The sequence below is a fragment of the Pelophylax lessonae genome (genome assembly GCF_965119305.1).
Source record: "Pelophylax lessonae genome assembly, chromosome: 12".
Taxonomy (NCBI): Eukaryota; Metazoa; Chordata; class Amphibia; order Anura; family Ranidae; genus Pelophylax; species Pelophylax lessonae.
In genome coordinates, this window is record NC_138779.1 from 208,938,339 (window position 1) to 208,952,604 (window position 14,266).

A 14,266-nucleotide genomic window follows, 5' to 3' on the forward strand; every position below is an offset into this window, starting at 1 on the left:
ACAGAAAATACAGCGATCAGAGAGACAAAGATGCTAAAATGATTCTGTCTATTTGGAGGATAAGAAGTATATATATATATATATATATATATATGTTTCTAAATTTAGAAACTTTTGTTGCAATCGGAATTCTTTACACTTTGTTCTTTCCATATACAGATGATTACCTCTTTATCTGATGGTCTGGTCCTGCCTCTGTAACCTGGGTGCTATAAATACAGGACGGCCCATACAGTGTTTACCTCTGACTTCCACATCCGTACCTTCAGTGAACCCGGCGAGATGAAGCTTTTGGGAATCCTGATTGTGCTCTCCGCTTTCTCTTCGAAAGGTAAATTACTTTTTTTAATTTTCTGAAATACAATTAGGCTTTCACTGACCCCTGTAAATTTTATAGATGTGTACAACCAGCGCTGTGTCACCTCTTACATAAATGTGTAAATTCTCTTTGTGGGTAATTGCAGCTAAACATCAAAAGTGTTTTTCACTACACCATGTGTGCATATTAGGGATCGACCGATTATCGGCAATGTCGATATATTTGGAGGGCCAATATGCACTTTCCCCGATATATCGGAATCGGCCCCGGAGGTTACCGATATTGCAGATATTTTGGAACGTGCTGTACTGGAGTGATACCTACAGCTAGGGACATCACCCCGGTACCGGCGTCCATAGTCGATGGTCGGCTGTCTTGTAATGACAACCGATGCGGCTGAGAAGCTGCTCGGCTGTCATAACAAGGAGCCAGAGGGGACGTCCCCCCCTCCCGCCGCTTTCACTGCTCGCCCGGGTCTCCCATCTCACCAGGAGACCCGGGCATCCTAACTTCATGGCCGCCGAAGAGAAGACCCGATCAAAGCCGGCTCTTGTCGGGTCTCCATGTAAAAAGAACGGAAGTGATGTCATGACATCACTTCCGGGTACTCGGCGGCAAATTCAAAAGCATGACAGAATTCAAAACAGCCAAACTTGGCGTTTTGAATGCTTTTAAGTGCAGAGGAGTACCACAGTACCTGTGTCAAAAAAGAAAAAAATTTAAATGTCCGAAAATATCGGCCGATACCGATATCTGATGACCAAAATATCGGTATCGGCACTAAAAAAAGGATATCTGTCGATCACTAGTGCATTTAGTTGAAAGGACGATGGCGGCGCAAAAACAAAAATGAATAATATAATCTATAAACAACACAAAATTAGTCCAGAAAAACTGTCCATAAAATTATCCCAATTTTTTTTAGTCTCCAATCTGTGCTCAATCTTCTAAACTCTTCCATTGCTTCTTATACTTTAGCTATTATATGCGCTCACCTCCTAACGTGGACCTTATTTATATGAAGGTCATTAATGCATGTGTTTGTAAACTCCAACCAGAACCTCCACCACACTCAGCGTGTCCACAAGTCTTCCCGTAGTCACAATCTCACTCTCTCCAGTGTATATATATACATACATATATACAAATAAAAAATAAAAAATATCTACTGTACTCTGATAGTAGAGAGATGAAAAATGACCAAAAACATTCAACTCACATTCATTTAAGCAGCCCACAACATTTAATAAAAAGTATTTTGAGATCTATACACTATGAGGTCCATTGCTATATGCACGTGGCTGGACAAATATAGTTTTACAGTTTTGAGTTGAGAAGGTAAAGAAGGGGAAACAGGGGAGAGCAGAGAGCATGGAGTGAACCCCGTAAGCCTATGAGACCTTCATGTATATTTTTGTCAAAAGTATTGGGACACCTGCCTTTTACACGCACAAAAACTTTAATGGCATCCCAGTCTTAGTCCGTAGGGTTCAATATTGAGTTGGCCCACTTTTTGCAGCTATAACAGCTTCAACTTTTTGTGAAGGCTGTCCACAAGGTTTTTGAGTGCGTCTATGGGAATGTTTGACCATTCTTCCAAAAGCGGATTTGTGGCGAGAAGGCCCGGCTAGCAATCTCCGCTCTAATTCATCTCAAAGGTGTTCTATCGGGTTGAGGTCAGAACTCTGTGCAGGCCAGTCAAGTTCCTCCACCCCAAACTCGCTCATCTATGTCTTTATGGACCTTGCTTTGTGCACTGGTGTGCAGTCATGTTGGAACAGTAAGGGCCATTTCCAAACTGTTCACATGTGTTAATGACTTCAATAATAATAAGTAGGAGGTGAGTGCATATAATAGCTAAAGTATAAGAAGCAATTGAAGAGTTGGGAAGAATGAGCACATATTGGAGACTAAAGAAAATTGGGATATTTTTATGAACAGTTTTTTTTCTGGGCTATTTTTGTATTGCTTATTGATTTTATTTATAATTTTTGGTGTTTGCACTACATCGTCCTTTGAACTAAATTTTAAAATATAAAAAAAAAAAGTGGTCTCCTTTGGAAATCTCAGCCACTTCCAGCTCTCGAGACGTAACTTATGGCCACTTAATGTGTTCGTCCATCATATCATGCTTTTTTGTAATATATTTTTGTATAATATTTGTTAATAAAATTACTTAAATACAATTACTACTCAAGTCCTGGTCATTGCCATTCAAAGTACCACCCTCTAGGGGAATTTGTTTTCTGGTCCAAATTTTAAAAACATGATCGCCAAAAACAAAAGCTCACGTAGAAAAATATTCTGTAAAGCCAAAATCTTTTCCATCTCTGCATATTTATGGAAAGAAATAATAATTTTATGTGGCTCTATACACAATATATTCTGTCAAATGGTATGGGTGCCTGAAGAAGTGAGTTTTTAAGGTGCGCTTAAAGGTTTTGCCCAACGATGTATGGAAGGAAGCTCCAGAGAAGACACATTTATGTGGTGGGACCTGGTTGCTGGGGTCAGCATGAAAGTAGTGCATGCCTATAAAAACATGATATTTTTTTAAGGACATATATATATATATATATAAAAAAAACCCAGACATTGCAGACAGTCAGAATATATTTTTACAGACTGTCCCTAATTTATTGGCCACCCCAAAAGTGAGAGGCTTCTGAGAAGTCCTGAAGGTGAGAGTGTACAGAGGTGCCTGGAGTGGGGGAGAGAAGGATATAAGCACAGTATATCTTTGGGGTGGTCTTAATAAAATAGGGGGCCACACTGGAGACAGTGGCTTATACACAAAAATATATATGTATATATCTATATACAATATATATATATATATATATATATATATATATATATATATATATCTATATATATATATATATATCTATATATATAAATATATATATATATATATATATATATATATATATATATATATATATATATATATATATATATATATATATATATAATATGTGTATACATATATATGTGTGTACAATATATACAATTAGTACAATTAGTATATACAATTAGTAATGTCCAGTTTATTCCTTCCTATTAATAAAAAAAATATATATATATATATATATATATACATACATATATATATATATATATATATATATATATATATATATATATATTTTTTTTTTATTAATAGGAAGGAATAAACTGGACATTACTAATTGTATTGGGAGAAGGATCCAACACTTGTAACCTTATCTCAGTCTTCTTAATGACTAATTGGAGACACCTATTTTGAATTAATTAATGATTGATGACTTGGAGGATTCCTAATTGATATTAAGCATATATAAGTCTTTGTATGTGTTTGAGGATTTAGATGTATTTCCGTTTGAGGAAGGGCGTCATCTCACTAGCCCTAAACTGTTACTTGATGAAATACTCTGCAATTGTACTGGTATGTACTTCTTGGATGTTTTTCCAATAAAAGAACATTTTTTGTGCAGCAATCCCTGTGGACTTTTCTCTTTATATATGTAGCCTGTGGGATGGCTTGATTTAATGAATAAATGAAACAATGCTGTAGTGCTGCTCACTGCATCTGTAATAAATATATATATAAGGATAATGTGATATTTACTGATTCCCACATAATACTTTTATAAACACATTTATGATGAAACCTATATAGGGTCAAGATTCTCAGCCGCATCGGTTGTCATTACAAGACAGCCACCCGTCGGCTATGGACACCGGTACCGGGGTGATGCCTCTATCTGCAGGCATCACTCTGGTACAAGCACTTTCCCGAAATATTGGAAATATCGTTCACCTTGGTAGCTGATTCCGATATATCAGGGAAAGTGCAGATCGGCCCTCTATATATCGGCTTTGCCGAAAATTGATCGATCCCTACTGCAGGGTCCTCAGTGTCTGCAGTTATTTTACAGTGCCCTAATCAAAACAATAGACAATCTATCATGGGCTAAGCCTGGCACACTTAACCAGGTTGACCAAAGCTTGTCAAATTTCCCAGACAAGGGAAATGTATGTCTCTAATCTTATGGTGTTACCTATTTAAGTAATCCATTCCTTCACCATAGGGGGCTTTTTAGATTTCCAGTGTCTCAAAATTAGTTTCAGAGCCTGAAAAAGAGCTCTAGCTATGGCTTGCTTGAAACATCAGTGGGAATGTCATCTATTATACCCAACAGACATTGTTTAGGGTCTTCTCAAATCTGGACTTGAAAGACCCGATTATTAACACCTATTACCCCCCTCCAGTAGACATGTAGCTTTGGGCTTTGCCACAGAAGGCATATCAGGTCACCATGATCCCTTATTCAATGAGTGCAAGTGGGGTCATCCCGCACACACAACCTGGCTAGTTTAGCTGGAGTATAGTGAACTCGCAACAGAATGCATATCTGGGATTTACGTTGTAGGCTTGTATGTATGATGCTTCCGACAGCCGACAGCGCACTTTCGGCCGAACAGAATCTGTCATGCAAGCATTTAAATTTTTGCATGCCGACACCAGAACGGCCGATTGTTCGCCGGTCAGTACAGAATTCGGCCGACAGACAACAGATTTGCAAGACTGGACATGCTCAGAAAAGAAAAAAGACAAGGAAAGTTAACCATCACATGACATCACTTCTGCAGTCGGCTGTTGCTGGCCGACAAAATTTGTGTGCAGTCTTTTGCAGTTTTCAACAGACACGACAGCCCTGGACAAAAGACGGCCGATCGTTCGGCCGACGATCGGTACGTGTGTACGGGGCTTAACCAAAAACAGCAGGTCACATGACAGTTGTAAACATGGGAAGGCTTTCTTTCAAGCCATTCATTGTGTACAATTGCGTTGCTAGCTGTGATTGGCTAATGGCTAATCTTATCCAATGGCCAATCAGAGCCCATCTGTGCCATGTGATCAGCTGTGGCCAATCACAAACTGAACAAAAAACTGAAACAATTTTTGTCTGATCCTTATCTGCTAGGCTGTGGCTATCCCGGTCACCTTTCTCACTTTATGTGCAGTGAGCACTTTGTATTTCTGTAAAGACAATATTATTGATCATTTTTATTGTGACTTTCTTCCAATAGTAAAGCTGTCTTGTTCCAATTCTGCCACTGTTAAACTAAATAAATAACTGAAAAAAAAACTGAATGAATCAATTTCATTCAGCAAAATGCTTGCATATAGCATTGAAATTCATTGCTATAAGCAAACATAATGTGTAAAAAAAAAAAAAAATCCTGATCCCTTACCCAGAGTAGTACAATGTTACTATGGTAACAATAAACTGCTCCCGGCAAAGTGTGTTAAAAAATAATTGTGAAAAAAAAAATAAAACAAAAAAAATAATAAAAAATAAATACATTTTAAAAAATAGAATTTTCATTCTGAATTTTCATACTGTCACCAGTCAATAGTGAGAACTGCCATACTAGTTATAGGATGACGCTGTACTGCACTGTTGACAGTATATAAAAAAAAATAAAAAAATCCAAAATCTTCATTTTCCATAAAATTATTACAAAAAATTACAACTTCAAAAAACTTGCCATGTCTTTTACTAAATACTTTGGATTTCAACACTGCATTCCAAAAGAGGGGTCATTTGGGGGGTATCTGTACTCCTTACATTTTTGGGCCTCAAGAAATTAGATAGGCAGTACATCAGAATTGATACATTTTCACATACAGTATGCATGTCATCTGTGCATTTATTAGGTAGCCTGGGGTTCCTCTTTACAATTCTTTGCATTTTACTTTACAGGTTATTCAATCGTATGCAAAAATTGTTGGCATTTTGCAACAGAACCCTGTAAGGAACCAACCGTGTCATGCGCAAATGATCAAATTTGTGTTGCCGCCTTAACTGAAGTCACTGTGGGTAAGTTTGTCACTGGCGTATACTTTTTTTTTTGTCCCTATTGCCCATCCATATCTTTCCCTATTACTGCATACACGGGAACCCCTATGGGCTCAGAGCAAATGGCTGCTTGTAAGAGAGCTGGAATAGACAGTGGTTCCCATCAAGCTGGCCCAGGCCCCGCCCCACTGCCTCTCCAGATAGGAGACTCACATACCTGTCTTTAGGGAGGAACTCCACCATATCATGTCTCCCACTCTCTTGGCCTAAGGCCCACCTTCTAACATATTCCTGTCTGAGGCGGTTGCTTTGATCCTCCAGAACAGTGTCTTTATAGTGCAGAACACAATTCCTCCATAACACAACTCTCTGAAGAGTAGTCTCTGTAGTGTGTGCAGGCAGGTGCAGTTAGCTACTTTGCCACTAGGTGGTTCTGTACCAGAATAGTGTTTGGATACAGCAGACAGTGTCATTAGGTGCTAGGCCCGTTTAGGCAGAGTCCCCCTGCAGTGATCTCAGGGGTGAGTCAGCACCCATATAAAAGTCATGTAGGGAGGAGCATTTGGTCTCTTGGAGCATGAGAGCCAAACACCCCATACCTGTGAGGATGTAAGCAGCCCATGCAGGCCCTTGACAGGGCAAGTGGCCAGGTGGAGTCGACCTGTACATAGGAGGAATCAGCTGTAGCCATCCTGTCTCTTATAAAAGTAGGGGCTAGGGTGAGTTGCAAAAGGCCCTTTAGCCCTCCTGGAGATCCCTATGTGAGACTGCTTTTCCAGGGACATGTACCTAGCAAGGAGGAGACTACGGGGAGCACTAATGACTCTGGGAAGAGGAGAGATTGTAGGGAGATGGCTGGTTAAGTGTTGTGCATGCTTTCACCAGTGACTAGTGCAGACCATCCACTATATGTAATTGACTTTGTATGTCAATTGACTCCAGTAAGTATGTCCTTGTGATGTGACTGTAATGCCATTTCCTGAACAGCAACAAGTAAATTGCATGAAATGTATTTATTGTGTGGACATTCCTTCTTCAGGATAAAAAGGTCTATGGCTGGGAATGTTGTGCGGAGGCTTATGGCAAGGAGCAGGGCACACAATGGTGGAGGGTTTAGCCTCAGTAAGTAGAGCAGTGTTGTAGCAGGGCTGGAGTGGGAGTAGGGAATTATGCTTTTGCACCCAAATTCAGCCAACCACAAAGCCCAGCATACATGTGGAGCACTTGGCAGCAGCTTAAACAAACTCATGAAGTCTGGCTATTTCCTTTTACTCATTCTTGAGTTCTCCAGAATGGGGCTCTCTCCTAAGAAGTCTCTCTCGACCCAAGCCCCGAAGGGTTACTCCACTTTCAGCTACAGACCTGCTAAATGATGGTTTAGATGTAGCTACCTTCATCCTTCTGCTTCCTCACACTTGAGTCCTCCATTAAAGCCTCTACCTAGTTCAGCCCTGCAGAGGGCTCTCTCACTCTTAAGCACAGGTCATAAGCCTACATACCCAAACTAACTGTCCCAGCCTACTGCAGATAATAAAAATGGCAAGACTCCACCCATGACATCACCATGTGTGTGGTACCTTAAGGGGCTCTACACCTGCCAACATGCTGAAATCACCTTAACCACTTAAGCCCCGGAAGATTTTACCCCCATTCCGACCAGGGTTTTTTTTTAGATTCGGCACTGCGTAACTTTAACGGACAATTGCGCGGTCGTGCGACGCTGTACCTAAACGAATTTCACGTCCTTTTTTTCCCACAAACAGAGCTTTCTTTTGGTGGTATTTGATCACCTGTGCGATTTTTTGATCTTGCGCTATAAACAAAAAAAGAGCGTAATTTTTGCAAAAATAACAATATTTTTCACTTTTTTTTATATGAAATTCCCCCCCAAAAAAATGTAAAAATCAAAATTTTTTAACATTTTCGGCCAAATTGTTTTACGCTACATATGTTTGGTAAAAAAAAATCGCAAAAATTGTATTTTGATTGGTTTGCGCAAAAGTTATTGCGTTTACTAACAAAGGGAAAGATTTTTGTCATTTTTGGTGTTTTTTTTTTAACGAGTAATGGCGGCGATCTGCGATTTTTTTGCGGTACTGCGACATTGCGGCGGACAGATCGGACCCTTGACTGACATTTTTAACACTTTTGGGGGTACCAGTGACATTACTGCAGTAATCAGTGCTATATATATGCACTGTTACTGCAAAAATGACACTGGCAGGGAAGGGGTTAACTGTATTGGACAGGGAGGGGTTAAGTGTGTCCCGAGGGGCGTGCTTCTAACTGTGATTGGACATGGCTACTGATAGGAACAGTGATCAACGGTTCTACATAGTAGAACCGTATGATCACTATTCCTACACAGGGGAGAATGACAGGCGGCTTGTTTACATTAGCCGCCTGCCTTTCTTCCTTCGCGGCGGACGATCGCGAGTGACCGGCGGACATCGGGTCCACCGGTCACACGCACGGACTTCCCAGGGAACGAGCCGGGGCGGGCGCACGCTTGCCCGCTATTGGCTCACAAGCAAGTGACAGGCGAGTGACGTACCCATGTACTTGAGGCGGTCGGCAACCGGTTAACATAACCATAATTGCCAGTCTCCTGCCAGTAAGTCTATTATTTTTGAACTTCCATTAACAGACCAATCTGTCCAGTATAAAAAGGATTGAGACAAAACATTTACAACTGACAGGGGTGGTTACAACAACCCTTTATCCCAAAATGTAAAAAAAAAAAAAGCAGTTGTAACTGTAACTGCTTTAAAAATATTATCTGGAATGTGGCTTCAATTTATTAGTCAAGTCCATCTAAATCTGTTTATCAGGGCATCTAACACTTCCCCCTCGAGACTGTCAATGGCAAGTAGATAACAAACACCAAATCTCCTACGCTTGAGAGTGGGCCCAGAGATAACAGTTGACTATATTTCCATCCCGGATATGACTCGCCTTGCTACCCTAATAAGACTGGGGAAGTCTGCAAACACTGATACCACAAAACAAGACAGATAGCATCTCCAGACTAGTGTATCGTGGACTGGAAGTTGCTGTTTTTATATGATAAGCTTTGATGTATCTGTCAGCATCTGAGTATAATACTTACCATCTTTTTATGAAATAAAGGTATATTTTGAGGATAATGCACTAGGCCGGTGCACCCTCGGTCTTGTTTTGTGGTTTCACTGGCAATGCTCCTGTCCAAAGGTGTCTCAATTGCTCCTCCATCCAGAGCGGAATCACCCCAAGACAGGATATGTGCTACTGGCCCATTGCCGGGACAAGGGTATAACTGTAGGGCTGGTTTTGTGTTTAATACTTTACAAAAAAATGAAATTTTAATTGGGGTTTAAGGGTCCATTCACACTAGCGCGACTTGTCAGGCGACTTGGTCGCCTGACAAGTCGCAGTCGGTCGCTCTCCATTGAATAGCACAGGACCCGTTCTAATAGGAGCGACACAAGTCGCTCCGACTTAGAAAAAGGGTCCTGTACAACTTTGGGGCGTCCTGGAGGCGACTGGCATTGACTTCAATTATATGAAGTCCCTGCAAGTTGCGCCGAGGTCGCGGTGCACGCTGTGCACCGCGACTTCACAGGTCGCCCCAGCAAGTCGTGTCGCGCCAGTCTGAATAGGCGCTAAATCGAAGGAATCAAAAATAGGAAAGCTTACACTGCTTGTTGCTCAGTGATGGCCATGGAAAAAATTTAAAAACCAAACATCCTACATTATGTTAGGCTGCTCTACAATGCAGTGATATTGTTTCACATGTGGTTGATATCTACCAAGATGTAATACTGTGTCCTTTTGAACATGCAGGAACTACAATAACCCCAGAGTATTCCATGTCATGTGGAACATGGAATCAGTGTAACATCACTGGAAGCCTGAACTTCGGTTATGGTAACATCTTGACGGGAACTTCATGCTGTTCCACTGATAACTGCGATCCACCTACACCGAAATGTAAGTATATAATGAGCCCTTTTCTGAATCAGTAAAGACTTGGCGACAACAAAATTACAAAAAGTCTATCGCTCTCTTTCCGACCTTCCCTCTGTCTCGTTTGTGATTCAGTTCTTCAAGGGAACTAAGAAGAAAAAATGGTCATAGGGGCCAACAAGCATGTAAGCAGGTCGTGTTAGTCCTGATTTACTGAGTTAGTGGCTGGCCCAGGCTGTGTAGTGCTCACCCCTGGAGGGGCCGCCTTATATGACTTAGGTCTCCCTTGCTAGTACATTGGCTACACAGTTCCATGCACACCCATAGTACAGGCTCAGTCTAGGGGATGTCTTTTTTAGAATTTATTGCTGAATAACATGGAACAGGAGAAAGGGTTCAGGGGTCAGGTTACTCCAAAAGATAGCATAAATGACAACTTCTCACTAATCTTCTCTAAATAGCCTCTCCTGGAGGTAACTAGGGGGTGGCCATTACTTTATATCTAGGACTCTATAGGAGCAGTCCCAGTCAACAGAGCAGCCTTCGGCATTTAATTCCCTTCTACAACTTGCACAGTCAAGAGTCCACAGCAAAGTCTTTACTTACAATGTCCTAGGAACTTTCTGCCACCCAGAACCCACAGGTAGTTCCTCAATGAGAGAAACAAAAGATCAATCTGCAGGACAGGACTCCAGGATGATGCCCTCCAGCATAATATCCTCTAGCAATCTTCCCCAGGCTGTCAGTCCAGCACCTGCTGAGGCCCAGACTGCAGTTTCTTGTCTCACTAGTCATATCCCAGGGGCAGCAGCAGCAGCATTGCATACTAGAACATTATGAAATACTTACCTTAGACACCACTGACAGGTCTCACTATTGACAGGGCTTCCATCTTCACCCGGGGTCAGGGTTTGCAGGCTCTGGCAGCTTAAATGGCAGAACCACGAAGACGTCACTCCCGTGCTTGCGTGTGGGAGGCACGACTATGGCACAGTGCCCTAAAGGAAAGGCACGGGTAAGCCGCTCCTTCAGAGCACATGCAACGGTGACGTCACAGGCTGCCAAAAGAGCAAATATCTCCTAAACAGTGTACGTTTAGGAGGTATTCATTTTACTTACAGATAAGCTTTATTATAGGCTTACCTGTAGTGTAGGTAAAAATCACAAAGCAGACTTTACTTCCACTTTAACTTCACATGAGCCATAAAATTTGTGGTTAATTATGTATGCGTGGCTGGACTTACATGACTACCAAATCCAGATCTAGGTGCCTCACCTATTAAATGCCTTAACTGTTACATTAGAGCTGTCTGTGATCGTATCTTGTGCCTGACCACACAGCCAGCTTGACACACCAGTCCACTTAGATCGTAAAGTCACAAGTTGTGTGTGCTAGAGTGGACTTACATGCTTACATGCTCCAGGAATCTGATTCCTCACTCTTTGGATGACTGGTATAGGGAATTATACTCCTGTTTGTTGTGCACTGTGAGTGATTGTACTCATCCGGCCACTTGGCACATAGGCTGTTGGCTCTTCACAAAGCAGCTGTGCCAAGGTGGCATACGATCCAGTGTGGGAGAGGATGACATTTTTCATTTCAATAGCTTTTTTTTAAAATTTTGGAAATAAAGACATACAGGGTGTTTCCCAAGAGAAAATGTGACAGAAGGGTTACATATTCAAATTTATAAAAAAAATTTATAAAAAAAAAAAAAAACATATCAAGAATTGTGTAGAAGCAATACAAGGTGTCAAGGAGTACAATGTACATGTGAACATTTGCTGGGTACCTCTCTAGCAAACTTACTCACGACTATCTGGTCCTCTGTATTCTCTATGGTGAACTTACGCCGCCAGCGGATTCCTTCTCTAGCTCGCCGATCGCATGGGCGAGCTGGTAGAAGCACCAAAGGGTGGCGGGAGGGAGGACGCCGCCTGTAAGAACGATCAAGTGGTTGCCGCTATGATTTTTCTTACGGTGCAGTGAATCGCCGGCTGGAAATGATGATATCTGAATGATGCCTGCAGCTGCACCCATCATTCAGATATCTCCACTCAAAGCCCAGGACATTATATGACGGCCTTGGGCTGGAAGTGGTCAAAGTAGGTCTTAAAGTGGAACAAAACAAAAATGGGCAAACAGGCAGGATTATGAATGCAGAAGAGACACGCTTTGTCTATAGGATAGCATTGATATTGTTGACTACATTTTCATGTACAATATTGCTCAAGTGCTTATCACCATTTGCTTTACTTCAGTACCAGTTGTGAGCTTAATAAAGAATGGGCTGACATGTCGAACCTGCTATTCCGATAAATCTGACTACTGTTATACCAAGGATAAAATAGAATGCACCGGGGATCAGACCAAATGTGGACGTATGGCTAGAACACTAACTGGTACGTTACATAACAGTGAACCTGGACAATTCCCTAGAGCCTACTGTATGTCTTCACATGCTTAAATTGATAACATCTTACCATTCTAGTACAATGCTTTGTAATCAACAGTATAACATTTACAGACATAAAGTAATCCTTAGGTAAAAGTACCAACTCCTACCTAAATATGTTTCAAATGCATTGTGTTTATGTTTTAGAGGGTACAGCGATCTTTAGACAGTTGTCCATGCTTGGTGGACTTGTCCAAAACTCCATTAATTTGGGATCAAGACATACACATATTCCCTTATTACCATGACCTTATCCTAATCTGCTTCTGTAGTTCACCCTAATAGGGAATGAGTGAAACTTAGTATGGCAAACTGCCACATTAAAGAAGGCTGCCATCTCAATTAGCTTCAGCCTTGGAATTCCCTCCCCCCGCAGCTGCATGTAACAAAGTGGCCAGATGCTTGTGTCATCGTTGTCCTTTTATGGCAACATAGCCATATTTGGACCATGCACATCTTATATACTGTATATATAAATATATAGTATAAATATATATTATATGTGTTACTCCTTTTTTTCATTTTTTGGATAGAATAGAGAAGTTTTGGAATTGCTCCCTTTGCCCGTTAAGAGAAATTCCCCTGCACTTCCAATTCCCAGACAAACACTGAAACCGTGACAAATGTGAACCAAGCCCAAAATGAATAGTCAGTGTAGACCCCCCCCACCCAATGGTCCCAAGAACAAACATTCAAGGTAGACCCCCCACCCAATGGTCAAAAGAACAGTTAGGGTAGATGCCCCCAATGATCACCAAGACAAATAGTTAGCATGGACCCCTATCATATGGACCCCAGAACAAACAGGGTAAATCCACCAATGGTCACCAGGACAAATAGTCAGGATAGATCCTTCCAATGTGTAATATAGACCAATACTATAAAAAGCTAGATAAACACTCAACCTTGACATCCCCTTTAATTACCAGTGTATGAACTGATATCAAGTATCATATTAACTAAATGTGGTGTTTTTATTTCCCTCCACACATTCCAACAGGAACAATCAATCTGAAGGATGCTACCCGTGGCTGCACCACTGGAAGCTTCTGTGATATACTGGGCAACCAGAAGTCTTCTCTCAGTGGTTTAAACGTTGACATGAAGATGTACTGCAGCGATGGAGCCGCCGGCCTGTACAACGGACTCATCTACTTTGTAACTGTAGCCTTGCTGACCAAACTGCTGCTCTAAAATAAGAAAAACAAGAAAGTCATAACTGTTGATTAGTTTCATAAAATCTTTAAGCAAATTAAAAGCCAAAAAATATTTTTTTTTTTTAGTTTTGGATGGGGTTAAGGTTTTTATTGCCTTGTTTTCCCACTGAGGACATTCCCTCTCTTATTTCATCCTGGTGACCTGGTCCCCAAGATATTCATGACCTTACCACTGCCTTTGGAACAAAGATAGAGAGGAAATCTTCCAGTGACTTATTTTTCTGCTTAGGGACAAGAAGTTAGGGAAATCTTCCCAATGAAGTAAAACAAATGAAAAGGGTTTTAAACATTCTATAATTTATCCCAAAAAAATGTTTTGGCGTTGGATATAATTTGAAGGATTTGTAATAACTATATACAGTTTTTAATTATCATATACTGTAGTTAGGTCCTCAAGGTCACCTAATGACAATAACCTACGAGAACTTCAAAGACAATTTAGGGAGAGTGTAAAAGCCCTTTTACTTACCTGATCCTCTG

General features: G+C 41.0%; 1 protein-coding gene across 1 annotated transcript; it reads left to right on the forward strand.

Moving 5' to 3' along the window:
• Positions 1-282: 282 nt before the first annotated feature.
• LOC309569014 (protein RoBo-1-like) lies at positions 283-13,763 on the forward strand (the record flags this gene model as incomplete). Its single annotated transcript, XM_082274774.1, has 5 exons — positions 283-331; positions 6,073-6,189; positions 9,991-10,137; positions 12,376-12,516; positions 13,570-13,763. 5 exons carry the CDS (start codon positions 283-285, stop codon positions 13,761-13,763), a joined length of 648 nt encoding a protein of 215 aa, XP_082130900.1.
• Between the last annotated feature and the right edge of the window lie 503 nt (positions 13,764-14,266).